We start from the raw sequence: 17,344 nt of genomic DNA on the forward strand, positions 1-17,344 counted from the left end.
TGTGAAATCATTAATATTTGTGGGGGACTAATTTTCGTGGTTGAGTCAATCCACGAAATTTTATCCGATCAAACAAGTAAATTCTCATTCATTTTATATTCCAAAGTTGAAATCAACGAATTCTTATCCTGACAAAATTGCCGTTTTGACCAAAACCATGAAATTTTATGCCACGAAATTAAATGATTTTACAGTGTGTTTTTTAAAAACAGCCCTTGTTTACTGTTCAATGAATGTTTGTGATACATGGTTTTAATTAATTTTACCAAGAATTAAATTTTATGATATATTTATTTTGTTGATTTATCACCATTGAACATTATTACATAGCTGTCTACCCACAAAGCTCCCCTTAACAATCCTCAACTAGTTCTAAACCACAACACATTTCTTAAATTATTTCACAAAAAAATATTCTTGAAGGAAGAACTTACCAAAATTATTCAAGCACGCGTGATGTGTCTTTGTTTATTTATTTTATTATAAGCATTGTTTTCTTTGTATTGTAAAGGCAAAGATGCTGAAAGTAGAATTATTTATGGTTAGGCACCTTCAAAAGAAAGTTTCGGATTCTAGAATTACAAATAAGCCTTACATGCAATCTTATGAATATTTGATACCAGTCTTTTATCAACATATTTCTCATAATTTTGTTAGCTTTTATGTTGGTATATATAAAGCTGGTATTTACATTTGAATACACAAATAATGTATGGAATGCCAAAAAGACAGTTTGATATTCATTTGATTAAAACCATAATAATCTCCTTAAAATGATCTTGATGCATATCAGTGGCCAAATTGTTGTTCACTTAATACATTATAGCACTATTTGTAGAAATCAAGTTGCAAGACTATATTTAAGGTACTGGATCAGCGCAAAAAAGACAGAATAATGTGCTCTCTTGTAAATGGAATGCAATGATAATAGCTAACAGAATTTTTAAGCTTCTGTTAAGTAAACAGTATTGTGAGAAATGTCCTATTTCCTGCTGAAACGTTAACAGAGATAGGGCAGTTTGGAAAATATGTCAAAAATGCAGACGAGCGTAAACAGGAATGTATTTATTCCCCCAGGTATGCGAGCAGATAAGTTATTGTGGAAGTGACTGTGAAAATTATGGTATTTTTGACTGCAGGCTAAAAACTAAGTTAATAATAATATTTGGCTATATTTCAACAAATATGTACCAAATGCTAGTTAGGTATTCAAGAGGGTTGGCTTTTAGAAGGTAGCGTCTGCTTTTTTTTTTTTATGAGGAATTTCGATAGGTGCTAACAAAGGATTATTGATATTGTGAATGAGAACAGCGTGTGTGCCGTGTGTGCCGCTGTGTATTGGGAGTTTAATTGATATTTTCGACTCTTTTCATCCTAATAAAAGAGATTTTTGACAAAGAAAAATTTTGTGATCACTGATTATTAAACTTCGGGATAAAGGATGTAAACTGGAACTCAGTAACAGTTTCAAAAATCAAAAAATGTCAAATGGAATAATAAAACTTTTAAAAGTTGAAAATGAAAAAGACAAGTTGAAAGTTTGAGTTAAACAATCCAGTGATTAAAATCTTTAAATTTTTTAGTGTTTTCTTACTATTTTTTGACATTTCTGAAAAAGAAAAAAAAGAAAGAAAAAAAGGCTAGAATGCATTTAGAAGTGGCGGAAAGTTATCCTGCGGTGGTTTATGATGACGGAGAAAAGTCGCCGACATACGCCAACCTTGCCAACCTGAAGGTTCTGAACTTTACGAGCGGGGCAGGTAAATGTTCCTTACAGTGAATAATAATTAGCTGGATATTACTTTCATGTTTTACCTGAAATATTTCCATCGCATATTTGAGCCGTGCCATGAGAAAACCAACATAGTGGCTTTGCGACCAGCATGGATCCAGAGCAGCCTGCGCATCCGCGCAGTCTGGTCAGGATCCATGCTGTTCGCTTTCAAAGCCTATTGCAATCAGAGAAACTGTTAATGAACAGAATGGATCCTGACCAGACTGCGTGGATGCGCAGACTGGTCTGGATCCATGCTGGTCACAAAACCACTATGTTGGTTTTCCCATGGCGCGGCTCATTTATCTCAGTGGTCATTTATTAGAAATTCAGTTAAAATATTAAATCAAGGGCTTAAAACTTACTCTTCAGAGGGTAGTAACTTTAAAGGTTTATTCTGTAACTGTCTCCGAGACCGTTTATTTTATTTACTGTGAGTAACAAATAAACAAAACAAAACAAACAAAAAAATTATAAAAATAAGTTGCCTACGTAGGCATATCTTCTGTAAAATAAGGGAAATATTATGTTGTACAAAGCCAGAAGGAGACTTGTTTTAACCAGGAAATAATACTGTTATTACCCCCCTTCAGGTGGTCGGCCAAGGGGGAATGTATCATTTTTCCTTCATCCCCAGGATGCTTAAGATTTTAAAACTTGGTACATTATAGTTGAAAGTATGGCAAAAATTCCTGCAATATTTAAAAAAGGTCAAGGGATTTAGATATTTGGTAAATAGAAAGAATATGGAAATTAAAAATAATTAATTTATATCTGCTCTGTGTCTGTCAGTCACAAAAACTGGATCCTGCAATGACTTGATCTTTAGCCTGCTGGCGGCTAATGATTTTGCCTTTGTGACCAATGCACTCACCAAGATCAGCCTGCACATCCTGATCCATGCAGGCTGATCATGGTCTGCACTGTTTGCTATTCAGTCAGTAAATTTTCAGAGAACACCCCTTTGAATAATAAATGGTAATGTCCAAATTGAATGATAGACCTGTCCATTTCAGAAATTTAGCAGGCTAAAGGTTAGTAAGTTCAAGAGTTGTCTTGAAACTTAGTACATAGATAGATGACAATATGGGAAATGCGACTGTATACCTGTTCTGTCATTTCTTGTTCTTACGTCATAAAATCTGGTTGCTATGGAAACCAAATAATATATACATTTTGTTATAAATGTATAAGGTTATATAATTATGCCCTTCACAGGCTATTGGTACAGGACTTTTATAGCTCGACATTAGTCTGGATGATGTCAAAGTAGACGGACATTGGAAATAATGTCAGTCATCCACCGTTTGGTTGGATCTGTTTGCTTTTGGTGTAGCGCCATTTTTCGGTAGAATGTCAGTTATGTAATAGTTGGCAGTTTAATATTATAAGCAGTTTTCCTAGAATTTATACCAGTACTAGCCAGTTCTCCACAAGTAACTGCCAACTTCCCCACATGAATCAGAGTAGCCTGGGGACAAATGATTTTAGACACAACGTCTTCTATCAGTCATAACCAAGAACATAATTATATGCCTTGCCCTGGAATCAAACTCGCGACCTTGCCATACATAGATCTGCGCTGTCTCTATTGCGCTAAGCAGGCATACGTCTGATTTTATATTCTGGTACAAAACAGAATTTAAAGTTCGTGAATTTAAGTTGATTTATAAATTCAAAATCACTCTAAATCTTGAATTAAAGGGGAATTCTTGTTGCACTATTTAATTATATTATATTAGTTTTAAATACAGCAAAAATATTTTCATGAAGAACTATGAAACATAATTTTTTTTTATAAATGAGCCGTGCCATGAGAAAACCAACATAATGGGTTTGCGCAGTCTGGTCAGGATCCATGCTGTTCGCTAAAGGTTTCTCCAATCCCAATAGGCTTTAAAAGCGAACAGCATGGATCCAGACCAGACTGCGCGGATGCGCAGGCTGGTCTGGATCCATGCTGGTTGCAAACCCACTATGTTGGTTTTCTCATGGCACGGCTCAATTCTGTATTACTTCTCTCACAAATAAAGACAAAAATAAATTTTAATGCCATATCGTGACTTTCTACACAATTTGCACTAAAAAGTGGTAATTTCACCTAATTTTGTAATTATGTCGGTGAGCGCCATTTCTCATTCATAATTACGCAGGTATAATCGTTTGTAATTACATTTTTACTGCCTTGGTTGCATTCCTTTGGCCGTATAAGGATGTGCCTCAGGCAACATGATTTATTTGACTGTGTTTAATTGTAATATTTATTTCTTTGGTGTAACATTAGTATCTAAAAATACGCTTCACTGATTTCGATGAATGTTAACATGCAGCTTGAATAGCAAATATTTCATCATTTTATTACTTGATGCGTGATTTTCCAAAAAATAAAAAAAGTCCTAAGACCCAAAATGTGGAATTTTGATTTTGATGTATTGATTATATTGCACCAGGAAAAAACAAATTATTCCTTTGACGAGATAAATAAAACAAAATAAATTAATATATTGTATGAGTTATGATTATTGTGGTTTCGTGTTTATGGCGTTTTGTTTGATTCCATTATGTTTACATATTACATATGCAAAATAATGCATTCGTACCTAAAGTATCTTGTATGTTTACATATTGCATGCAAAGTAATCTGTTTGTACGAAAACTATGTACTATTTTTACAATCTAATTCTTTTAAGTGTCTTATTATAACTGAAAATGTTTGACAAAACATTGATCGTTGTCAAATACTTTTGAAATATTCATAGTTTTTATACAAGGACACGCCATCTACACGAACAGCTACTGGTTCCCTATTAAATCAGTTTCCTCGTGTTTATGTTAGAGACATAATCAGACATAAAGTTATAAGTTATTAGAATTGTATGGAGAAATATGCACGAGTTCTGCAAGGGCAATATCATTTTGCGGAAGTGTGTGTTTTCCTTGATGCAAATCTTCTAGTCTCTTGCTTACATACACCTCAACAGTTTAAACTAAAATTGAAGCTCGCTGTCTCGAATTCCAAGGGATTGAGGGTTTTACTTCAAGATAATTTTAATACGACTTAAAATGATATTTTGTGGGCATCTTTTTCGGGCCGGGTCTTGAAAATGTCTTCAAGATAGCTGGAAATTTTGTATAAGCAAGTTTAACAGTCACTGAAAATTTGTTGAAAAAGATGCTCGCTGACATAGTCTTTCAAATCAATAAATATAAAAGTGATGGGAAAAATATAGGTATAGATATTATAGGTATAGCATCTTCAAGGTACACTGAATGCAAAAAGAGAAAAAGAAGTTTTTCAGATATGTTTGACAACAAAGGCAATGAAATAGAAAGATTTTATTTTTTTTACTACCTTGAATAAGACAGCCTTAAGAAGTGAAACATTGGGAAAAACAGTAAGGCCCAATGTAAAATATTCCTCGTTTCTCCTCCTTAGGGAAAGGCAGCAAAGGTATTTTTTAAGGTTGGCCATATAATTAGCTCCAAGAGTGTTGGAATTTGATTAAAGTTTGACTGATAGAGACAGCTGCTTGATATGTGGATTTTGCCAATGAAGAATTTTTTTTACATCCATCGTAAAGCTCTTACGTCAACAGCCGCTTTGCAGTATCAGCAAGGATGGGTCGGAATGCAGAAAATATATTTTTGTTGATTGTGATGAAATTTCCTGAATGTATATAAGGTTTACCAATATTATGATAGACCGAAGAAAATAAACATCAAAGAAATTATAAATCAGTTTATATTGCAACTTACAACTTGATTATGCGTAATGAAAATTTATTATTAATTTGACAAATTAATTCTGCATGATTTTAACTGAATTATATATACAATTGATATGCCTTACCCTATTAATTAACCCTTCGCCTGCTGCAGGCGAATTTAACAGCCTTTGCAAACAGCTTGGAACCAGATCAGACGCCGATTAAATCGGCGTCTGATCAGGTTCCAAGCTGTTTGCTACTCTGACAATATTTCTTCCAATTTTAGAGCAAATTGAATGAAATTTACAATTTTAGCAGACGACATTTCCAGCAGACGACAATTTATCTAGCATGCTAAAGGTTAAATAGTATTATTAAAATTTGACAAAAATTATTGTGGTATTGAATTGTATTTGGATCATATATGAATAAATTTAACTTTCTTTTCCAAGGGGGAATAAGTACACAGGTAAAGTAACATTATCTATTAAAATTTATACTTTTCATCTGTACATCGGTATTTCTTTGAAGTAAGAAATGATTTGTTAATTGATATATGTAAGAAACAAGATTTAAAAGGAAAGTTTAATGATGTCTGAAAATAATGTGTCCGCTTTTTAGATGTCTGATTAAAGTCACGTAGTGGTTTTCATTTTGTGTTCCAAAACAACTACTAGCAAGTGTTCAGTTCAATTAAACAGCATTATTTCACAATATTGATAACAAATTTAAAAGGGAGGTAATAAAAGATTTATTAATAATTTCATGTATTAAAATCATTTATATAATTCACTGATTATAGTTGATAAAAATGCCCTTTTCTATAAAAAAAACTGTTATAATTTTCATTTTATATATACTGGTCACACTCAGAGAAGTTAAATAAAACACAGATCTGCTCCCACATCCCCTCAACCAATACAGAACAAACCACACCTCCCTCCCTCATTTTTTTTTTTTTTTTTTTTTACAAATCATCTAAATCCTGTAAAATACTATCCAATCCAATATGCATCAAACAATCAAATTAATTCTGAACAAACAAAATAAAGTCTATGGGATATTTTGTTTAGGCTATTTATTGTAATATCATATAGTTACATTTTTTTATTTTAAAAGATAGGGTGCTGAAGTGTATGAGTTGAGGGGCGTGGGGTCCAGGTCATGCGACTAGCAACAGTTACTGTCAAATAAAAAAGATATATACATTGTGTACATATTTATCTGTGTTGTTTGGTTATAAATCTTATTTGTACATCACATTTGAAACAAAATAAGGTAGGCCTTGAGATTAAAATTCATGCGAGAAATAATTTACATTCCATTTTAGATTAAAATGCACTTTGTGACCATGGCATAAAGTTATCAAAAACCCTTTCTGAACACTATTTGAATCTTCACAATCATTATAATATTATGATTGATGTAAAATGGCAGTCGTGTGTCATAGTTTTTCTTTTGCTCTTTTGTTTAATTTGCATATTTGTGACAAAGTGTAAGGCTATAACTGCTATTGAAAAGTTATTGTAGGCTTATATCTTAATTGGATGTGCATTGGGGCTGATGTCAAAAAAGACAAACAATTTTTTCTGTTGATTAATAAGAATTTATTCAACAAAAGATCAATTTTAGTTTTAAAGCAGATTTGTCAAATGAATACTGATTGGATTAAATAAAGAGTCAGCCACTTATCATTTAGACTAGACTTGTGTTGAAAATGTGTTGATTACTGTGTAATATATATATAAAAAAAAATATGCACTGACAGTCTGAAGTTCTTCAGAACACTTGTGGAAATTCTTCATAAATTTATCATATTCAGTACTTTGTACAAAGTTGTGGATTAATCAGCAAAAATGGTTGCAACACTAAGTCTTTTAGTTGGTAAGATTTATTTTATGAAGTTAATGTTATTATACTGTATATAAAATTATGTTTTTTGGAGAAGTAAATTGTTTTTTTTATCTGTATTTAGTAACACTCTTATCTGTGATTTTTCACAAGAAAATTGGTATGCATACTTTTTCAGGTAAAAAAAAATCTGAACTTTTAAATATTTTTTTTTCAAGTTGTGATAAAAATGTATTAAAAAATGTTGCACTGGTAATACATAGATTTTATCATAACTGAAGACAGTATTTTTGTAAATATTTTAAGTACAAAATACTGTACTACTAGATCTACACTCTTATTCTGTGATTTTATACAAGAAAATTGGTATGCATACTTTTTCAGGAAACAAAATCTGAACTTTAAATATTTTTGCAAGTTGTGATAAAAATGTTGCACTAGTAATACATAGATTTTATCATAACTGAAGACGGTATTTTTGTAAATATTTTAAGTACAAGATACTGTACTACTAGATCTACACTCTTATCTGTGATTTTATACAAGAAAATTGGTATGCATACTTGTTCAGGAAACAAAATCTGAACTTTAAATATTTGCAAGTTGTGATAAAAATGTGCAAAAGAATGTTGCACTGGTAATATATAGATTTTATCATAACTGAAGACAGTATTATGTAAATATTTTAAGTACAAGATACAAATCTTTCCATATTTGGTAATAATCTGTAAAATGGGGTACATTAATTGTCATGTTCTAATATTTTATCTGTCAAGTACATCAGGAACATCCAAAACAACATCAATGTGCCAAAGGCACATTTAATTTACAAGGAATATTTGCTAAAGTATTTTATCTGCCATGTAATCTTCAAACCATGACAGCTGCAGTCCTTTAAGTTTGCACTTAGGTGTTGAATTTACTGTGACAATACCAAATAATTGATGAAAAGAATTTTATACATTCCAGTGTCTTTGTTACAAATACAGGGGTATTCGGGTCATTAGATCTAGTAGCTACATTTTTTTCGGATCATCTGTTCAGATAAAAATAACACACACAAAAAAACAAACTAAACTAAATAGCAAAAGAAGCATATCTGTATTGATGTAATATAAAAGATGGCGGGAGTCCAGCTTTATTCATAGGCAAGGAATGTAATGATCAGCGGTAAGAAAATACACATAACTTTGGATTGGAAGATAGTTTTTGTTTATACAGCTAGAGGAAACATTACGTCAATGAGTCATCATGTTTTTCGGATAATTTATAATGTAATTTAGTTTTAAAGCTGTGAACTGAACCTTGTGCTTTATTTTCGTCTTATATTAATTCGATTTGTGGAAATATTAATATACAGGTGAGGAAAAAGGATTTTGATGAAAAGTTGATATTTTGTGTTTTTTTGGGGTCTTGGACGTAGCTAGGGTACTAGGGTACGTAGTGACCTGAAAATGATGAAGGTTTGGTTTTATGTGTGTATACATGCATGTCGATGTTGGTTGATAAGCCACTGGCTGCTCTTAAAAAAATCAAGTTACATTCAGTGTGTTTCTGGTATTTTCATTGGATTAAAAACTGAGGCAAATTTTCATACGGGCACTTCATGTGGACAGTAATTCTGCACTTGCAATAAAGTTGAATTGTAATTTTTCACTATATTGCATATTTTATGGGTATAAAATATTTTGATGGTATTTGTAAAGACATGAAATTACAGGCATGCAAAGGAATGTGCAGATATTATTCATAATCACAAGCTACTTTTGAAAAGAATTTCTTTAATCTAGTAGGGCTGTCTATTCAAGTACCACTTCACTTGTTTTGTCATGAAAAATAACGCTCATTGTAAATTGATATCATACCGATTGAGGAATGTGGCTTATTGACATGTGATTTTTTGTTATCGTAAGATTATTGTACCGTATATATTATAATAAACTCCCCATATTTATAAACGGTCCATCCATTTATTGTTTATTTAATCCCATTTAGTGAAAATTAATATAAATTCAGTTGACTTTGATCTTTGATGAAGTCCAGTGTTCTGTTAATATAAGTACTTGGTCGTGTTGGCAAAAGGGAAGATAATGCCAATATAGAAAAATACAAAAACATGATTTTAGCTTTTGATAAAGCAATTTTAAATGTTTGGATGGATCAGTCGTTTTCGAATACTGCAACAAAAGAATCGTCAGGACAGTAAGTTTAATTGAACAGTTACGGTTTATGCATAAGAATTTGAACAGAGAGTAAACACTCGATGACATTCACCCCCTTCAAATATTTGAATAAATTTATATCTGCATGAAATAATTTGATAACAAAGATTTCGAAACGTGTCAGTAAACATCCCAAATATTTGCCTGTTTATACCACTTGGTTATTTTGTACCCCACTGCGCTGGCACATACCCAGCGCATTCCTGAGTTATCAGACCTTAACGATACCTTACACGCGGCTTTTTAGAAGCAGTCGTAGCGGAACAATTAAATTTGCCACAATCATAAACATTTTGGCATCTGAATTGAATGGAACGACACTGTCTTTGAAGTTCATTGATTTAAGATTAGGGATTAAAGATTTGCGTCACCCTAAGTAGATTTTTGACACTGGTTCAAAAAACTTTGGATAGTTTTGAAATATTTGTAGCTAGTCATTGTTATACCATTCAGAGTGTTTGTAGTTAAGCGGTGCTCGTCTGTAATTTTATTATTTGCGGATTGTCGCCGTTAAAGGAGATTTCGAGCTGTCTATAGGATTATAATAATCTGGGTGAAATGTGCAATTAGGAAGTGTTTAAAACAGTTTCATTGAGATTATTGTGTCTTTGTCAAGTCATAGTGAAAATTAAAATGGTGTTGGAAACTTACACTGAAGACATTGAAGGAATTTATCGATGTTCTAGTCAAAACGGTAAAAGGATACTAATTTTTTTAATATTAAAAAAAAAACAAATCTTATATATAGTGTGACTTTAAATAATAAGGACTTATTTAGAGGATGGAAAAAAACGAAAAATTAAATTGGTTTAATGTGGCGGACTTGTAATAATAATCAGCAATTTTCGTTCAATTACATACTCTTTGTATGTTGTTTCGGCAGTCTCCGTTATTACGTTCTGTTTGAGTTAGGTTTTGTCCGAAGAATGTCAAAGTAGCAAGTAATACGTACTGGCTTAGAAATTGACGGTTGTTATTAGGGGTCCACTACCTAAAAGTGAAATTAGACTTATAAAGAGTGAAATTTCTACGTGTTACTCCTAGAACTCTTTATCTGTATATAAAAATAAAATGGTGTAGTGTAACAAAACAGGATTCCTTTAAAGTATTGTGTGGCATGATGTAAATGAAATTCTCACAAGTTGGTATAATTTACATACGTAATACTATAAAATATGACAATATAAAAATAAAATGAGGTAGTGTAACAAATTAAAACAGGATTGATTCAAACATCCCGTCAGATAAAAATTTGGGATTTCATACATCTGAAAAATGACTATATGAGTTACATACCAGTATGGGATAGTTCTGTTTCATGATTGAAATCTTTACAATTTAATTTTTTGTGTGTCTATTTTTAGAGGATCTGATATTCAATCTTGCGGATGTATGACATTAGTTGTACTATATTTACTGTGTTTATTTTCAGAGCTACCAAGTAGTTTAAACAGTCCAGAGGAGCTATACAAGGAGATACACAACATGTCAGGGTTTCCTGAGCCTCCCCCCTACCCAGGACCACCGAAACAGATAACCGGACAAACAGGTAAGATGACAAGAAATTGACATTTTTTCTCTCTCCGATAGCGATTTTACAACATTTTGCCTCCACTTTAAAAATATGTCATTTTTTAAAAAGAGACCTGACCTTTTAAAATAATTTATCACTAAAGTGATAAAACTGGTATTTAATATATTTATAATCAAGGTCCTTAGTTCATACCGTGAAACATAAAAAGCCGTGGAACATAAAAAAGTCGAAAAAAAAACGTCTCGGCACCTATGATTAAAGCTTCTAATGTATACATTCATAAAACGGTAATTTTTTGTGTGGGCGCCAAATTGTTTTGGCTGCAATAAATTTTGTAAATTATGAAGTGTTTGAAGATTACATTGTCATAATCAGCTGAAGCGTAAAGCTGAAACAGTGTTCCTTTTATGTGGCAACAAAAGCCGGTAGACAGAGAATGTAAAACATAGTTGACCTGAGATTAACATTCCTAGTCTAGTCTTCTAAAGAAAACAATACAAGCAATGAGTCATGAGCCCAAAATACTCTCGCTCAGATTATAATGCTTGGTAATATCTGCTTAAAAATGCAGTAAGTATTAGCTGGCATTGTCATGTCGTTGCAGAGCATTGAAATCACTGTTAGTCGGTCTTAAATTCTTAATGGACTTAAATAATTTAGGTATTTATATAGAGCTCTTGTTTGTTGGTAAATGATTGTTGAATGGCTCTAAAGTCATAAAAATTCCGTTTAAACAGGATTGGTTATAATGAAGTATGGTAAAATAGCTTTAATTTCCTTTTCTTGATTATTTTTGTACATGGTGAAATAATAACGAAAGTAATAATTAATATATGAGGCCTTTTATAGAGATTGTTGCACTATTTAAATGTGGTTTTTATTATTCATCAGGTCTCCATCAGAGTTTCTCTGGAAGCGAGACAAGCACAGATGTATCCGTGTCCTCAACGGAAAACTTGCCTACGTGCCATCGACAAGAACCTCAAGGGGAGGAAACACAACTACCACAGACTTGTATCTCATACGATACTTGCGGAAGCAGTGAATACAGTATTCTGGCTAGGCTTGGTATGCCTACGTCCGGCATGGAAATAAATCCAATAAACACTCCACAAATATACGTGACAGGAAACCCCTCTACTGTACACGGACCTCATTTCGCGACTAGTCCCGCACAAAGATGTGGCAGTCAGACGCAGAATCTCTATATGTCTAGTGAAAGTGGATTCTCAAGTGCATCTACGTCAAGCTCAAAATTAACACTTGGGGATAATTCAAATCTAAATAACTCGTTTACTTCGGGATATTCATGTGACACATCGCCAAATGTTCCGTCAAGACAATCAATTTCAAATTTTTCGTCGCCAACAAGTGTTTCATCCTATAGTAGTAGTACCCTTTATGCAAACTTTCCATGCAGTGTTAATACTGGCGTAATAGACCATTATCAGTTACAGCAATTACCGCAGTTTGCAATGTCGCCACAGCCAGGACAATATTTAACTTCATTACCACCACCACCGGAATATCCAGGCGCGTACGATCCAAGGGAAGCCACTCGTCGATCGTACGAAATTATTGGAAAACATGAAATTCCTGGGTCAAGGTCACAGCCAGAGTTGAGCCATTTTGTAGCCACACAAAACAAGCACTTGGGAATCGTGCACACGCCGGCTGGCTCCGGATCAGATAGAGGTTCGCAGCAGTCTTTAGAAGGGTACGTTTAATCATATTCAACTAACAGCCTGTGCTCCTAGTTTGAATTTTTGTTCAACTTTTAGATTTTTTTCTTGTGTTTCAATTCGATTGCCTACACAGGCCTACTTAACTTTGATATTTATATGTGACCTTTTTGTCATTTTATGATATATCTTTTAGGCTTATATAATGATCAAGCAAGAAAGACTACGATACTGTAATTGAGTGGTTCAGGGTTCAGCTGCGTAAGATATGTCTAAAATCTCGCTATTGACAAGCATAAATCTACTGCTGAAGCAGTTAATTGGCTGAGACGGGCATTAAAGAAAGTCTTTAGAATGTCAAGTGATAGATATATGACTGATTAGCATACATATTTGCATAAAGATATGAGTAATACTATATTGAGGAAGATATTGGTAGAGGTAACAAGTGCATTGTCATCCCGTACAAGAAGATTTGAATTGTTGTGGGCCTTTCTTAATTTTTCTTTAAAAAAATTGAAATTTAAGTGAAATAGGGTTTTGTTGCAAAGCAGGAGGGTAGGGTGTGGTTGGTAAAGGGAGAAGGTCTGGGGGTCCTCCCAGTAGCTGGGGCTTCAGACCACTAGAGCAGGGGGGAATCCCCACCACGGCTTTAAATGAAACCAAAGAGTTGGTGGAATTGGTCACTTACGATATTAAATTTGCAACTATTTCTAGAGGCAGAATTTATACGTATTTTTCTATTTTAACGGGCATATATCTTTTCATTTACCATTCTGTAAACAGAAATTCCATTCAAGAATTGTAAAAAGGGCTTGCAGTTCCAAAATGTTAGTGAAAAAATTTGCATGTTTATATGTTCAGAGGAAACAAACGTTAATAAATATGATACCATTTGTCAAGGTTCCATTCATCTTCCTTTGGATGGAGTATCAAAGTGCGAAAGAATAAAATATACAAATATATAATAATTAATTTCAGTATAACAAGTTTAATCACATAAATTATTGAGCTTACAAAATCTGTATTGGTTCATTAATACTTAACGAGAGCTCGGAGCGGAACTACTGTAACCTTAAATAAACAAAGAACAAGTTATAATAGCTTCGCGCTGAGCCCACCAATTAACTAATTATAGTTGAATGTTGAATTAACACGATTATGATGAAGTAAGTTATTACAAAAAAATTTGTAAGGTTTTGTAAGTCGCCCGCCCCAAGATTTAACATTGAAATTTTGTTATGCAAATTTTGTTTACAATCTAATTTTAGTATCCAGACATAAATCTTACATGATTAGTGTAATAAATATTTACGAGTTTGCACGATCTATGCAGATATATGAAAATCTGTAATTACCTATTAAAATAGATGTAAATTGTTGGGTGAAAAAAGTACGGTACAATAAAACCAGAGGGGTCAGGATTGTGGTTGGTGCTTATTAACAACATCTAAGGCAGGAAGAGTGATTTTATTGTGCAAATTTATTCAGTAATAGAATGAAAATTTAAAATTCTGTAAATAAAGTTTCCGAATAGTGATTAATTAAAACATCAAATTATTATGAGAAGAGAATAGAAAAAAGCATTTTTATTAGTTCATAAATTTTACTTGGCGTCTTTCGTTACAGTTTATTAAGTGATATGTTTTGTAAGTTATTATTAGCTGACAACAAAACCTTCCCACGCAAATGGAATGACAGAAAATAGTACATCCATTTGAGATTGGGGCTAGATTGAGATGAGAAAACAATATCCTGGTTTTGGGGATTATTGTGGGAATGGGTTAATTATATGGGAGTTGGGTGTGTTTCTTTTGGATTAATTTTGAGAATAATTCCACAACAAAGGAAAGAAAAAAACTGATTTATAAATTTAAACAATCAGGAGCACAAGCCAGAAAAATGCCACCTGGCTCACAACTTCAAAAGGCTTCCAGGTTCATTTGATTGTAAACTATTTATAAAAAGATTGGTAAATAGTTTACATTCTTCTCAAAGATTCACAAATGATTAATGAGCAGTTTGAAAGACTGTGCATGCTTATTGTAGGAGGGGTAGGGATAATAATGAGGTAGTTAATCAGATTTTATAACCAGTCTAGTACAGTTCTTTATTACAGAGAGTTTGGTCTTTACCTGGATTTGTTTTTTCATTCCTTTGGCAGCGGAGAGTATAACCGATTTCATTTTTTTGTGATTCATGAAGCAGTGTTTGTCTCAGCATCAGAAAAGCAGTGTTTGTCTCAATATCGGCCAAAAAACCTACAATTAACAGTATTCCATTCTTAAAAAAAAAGATTTTTTTTTATGTTTTCTAAATTGTGACATTTATCATGTTTATAGGGAAAGTTTTATAGCAGTGGTATGCAACTGTTTGATTAATAAAGAGAAACCATATGTTATTCAGGGTGGGAGAACATTCTTCAGCCTGCCAGTTGTTTCCTTCATGATTTGTAGAGCAATAAATTCTTAGGTTTTTGAGAGTCGGAATGGGCCAAAGATGATTTATTCTAGTTGGTTAAGTGATTTCAAACATTCACAAGTGTATATTTTATGATTGCAGGTGTGTAGATCAGCCACGGTTCTCATCTGACATTGATCATATAGCTGCTCAAGCTACGCGTATGGTAGATTTCCTTACCGAAGAAAACAAGGCCCTTCGTCTTAAACTGTCAATGTATGATCACAAGGTCACAAAGTTACAAAAGGTATGTTATTCTCATATTAATTAAGCATATTGCCTGCAAAGTAATAAGTTTATATTAAGTGGAAAGAAACAAGAATTAGGCTTGCGTGGATTTCACAATTCCGAGTCCCTTGTTCCCTTGTCTATAGATGTAATGTAAATATACATTATTTGGAATGGGATTTACATTTGACCCTTTGTTTCAGTGTTCTTTATTCAATTTTTGAATAAGGGTATTATCTTTCGACATGTATATTAAATACAAAGTCATGTGTGACATAATGTATAATATTTAAATTTGATTTCAGTTCGAACTGGAGATTCAGAGAGTTCACGAGGGATATGAAGCTCTCGTCAAATCTAATAAGAAACGCGAACAACTCGAAGTTGCCATGAAGAAACGTCTTGAGGAAGACCTTAAGAAAGTCAAGGCCATGAATTCTGGTTTGATCCAGCAGTTACAGAACGCTGGTATCTCAGTACCGGAAAATGTCATTCTGGCATCAGTTGAGCCGACTGACAGCAGTATGGCACACCTTCTGGCTAAACGTGAGTTTCCTCAGTTTTACTTCTTAAGGTCTTTGTATAATTAGAATTGTTGCGTTACATAGGAAATCCTTATTACTAAGAGATAGACAGTAGATTGTTTGCTAAGTGTAAAATGTACTTAAAGGTAAAAAGAAGAATGCAAAATATGAAAAATTATAGCAAAATACCAACCATCTTGTAGTTAAAAAGTAAAAAAGTCATTGACAATTAAGAAGCTGAAATCACCGAACGTGATCGTACATGTTTAAGAATAAGTATAAAATATTTTTGTCTTTTGTTAAATTGTTATATATAAATATTTCTGTGATACAGATAAAGAGTTGCTGAGCGTGAAAGAGCGACAAGATATGGAGATCGAGGCGCAGCGATCCACGATACAGGAGCAGCGTGCTCAGATTGAGATTCTCCGCAGTGTACAAGCTAACCAACTTCGTATGGATGAGGAGGTATGAAACTGACATTTTTTTAACCATAGTTTAAAATAATAAGAAGATTATAAAATTGTTTAGTTACTTCATGTTTTTTACATAGATATTTTGGGTTTAAATCATTTTGTGTGGTAAAACATATTTCTATTTTGAATGGTTATGCATAGAAGTTCCGTGAGAAATTTTATTTAAAATATTTTGTGCACAGTTTGTTTTTAACTATGTATGAAAGTTAATAAGTTGGTTACCTATTTTGATCAATATTTTGGTGTCCTATTAGCTAACCGAGTTGAATCTGAATCTGTCTTTCAGGCTCATCGGCAACAAATCATAGCTGAATATGACGAACAGATCCAAAAAGAACTTTCTTCTATAAAAGCCGCGTATGAGAAGAAAGAACTAACGGAAAGAAGCATTCGCCAAAAGTTGGAAAAAGATATGGAGCACTGTCGGCAAAATCATGGACAATTAATCGTAAAAGGAAGAAAAGCCGATCCAAAACGTGATCTAAATGCCGATATTAAAAAAATGCTTGATGAAAAAGAAGCAAAAATCCTTCAGCTTGAGAAAGAATTAATACAGGTAGGTTATTACAGTAACTAGCGCAGCTCTTAAGGTTGCGGACCGGTAAAGACAATCAGCATTTTCTATTTGATAAATTATCAATATGCAATTTCGATTTTTGTGAGGAAGAATTTTTCTGTTGTGGCTGAAGGATGATGAAATTGCATATGGTGAATGCTTTTTCTCATGGAAAAATTGCCGATGGCCATTATGGGGCCTCTGCCTGTATTAAATATAAGAGAAGAAAACAAATTCAAATTTGGAGAGAAAAAAAATTGTCTTTAGTACTAATATTTAAGTTGGTCACTTTGCTATAAAACAGTTTAAAACTCAATGTACAGATGTAAT

The 17,344-nt window shown here is 32.9% G+C and overlaps 1 protein-coding gene across 6 annotated transcripts in view; it reads left to right on the forward strand.

Annotated features, from left to right (window-relative positions):
* LOC123554928 (angiomotin-like) overlaps window positions 1-17,344 on the forward strand; it is a 35,347-nt gene that overhangs the window by 13,390 nt on the left and 4,613 nt on the right. Inside the window, exons 1-7 of one of the 6 annotated variants that reach the window (XM_045345364.2) lie at window positions 1,118-1,760; window positions 10,987-11,103; window positions 11,980-12,805; window positions 15,333-15,477; window positions 15,764-16,004; window positions 16,317-16,450; window positions 16,745-17,014. In XM_045345364.2, coding sequence (XP_045201299.2) covers window positions 1,646-1,760; window positions 10,987-11,103; window positions 11,980-12,805; window positions 15,333-15,477; window positions 15,764-16,004; window positions 16,317-16,450; window positions 16,745-17,014 — 1,848 coding nt within the window. In that variant the 5' untranslated portion in view covers window positions 1,118-1,645. Of the gene's footprint in view, window positions 1-1,117; window positions 1,761-7,259; window positions 7,366-8,368; window positions 8,503-8,542; window positions 8,693-9,728; window positions 10,249-10,986; window positions 11,104-11,979; window positions 12,806-15,332; window positions 15,478-15,763; window positions 16,005-16,316; window positions 16,451-16,744; window positions 17,015-17,344 lie in introns of those variants that run through there. The other 5 variants (XM_045345366.2, XM_045345367.2, XM_045345369.2 and 2 more) reach the window with 5 other exon arrangements.

Source organism: Mercenaria mercenaria, chromosome 7, assembly GCF_021730395.1.
Source record: "Mercenaria mercenaria strain notata chromosome 7, MADL_Memer_1, whole genome shotgun sequence".
NCBI classification, from domain to species: Eukaryota; Metazoa; Mollusca; class Bivalvia; order Venerida; family Veneridae; genus Mercenaria; species Mercenaria mercenaria.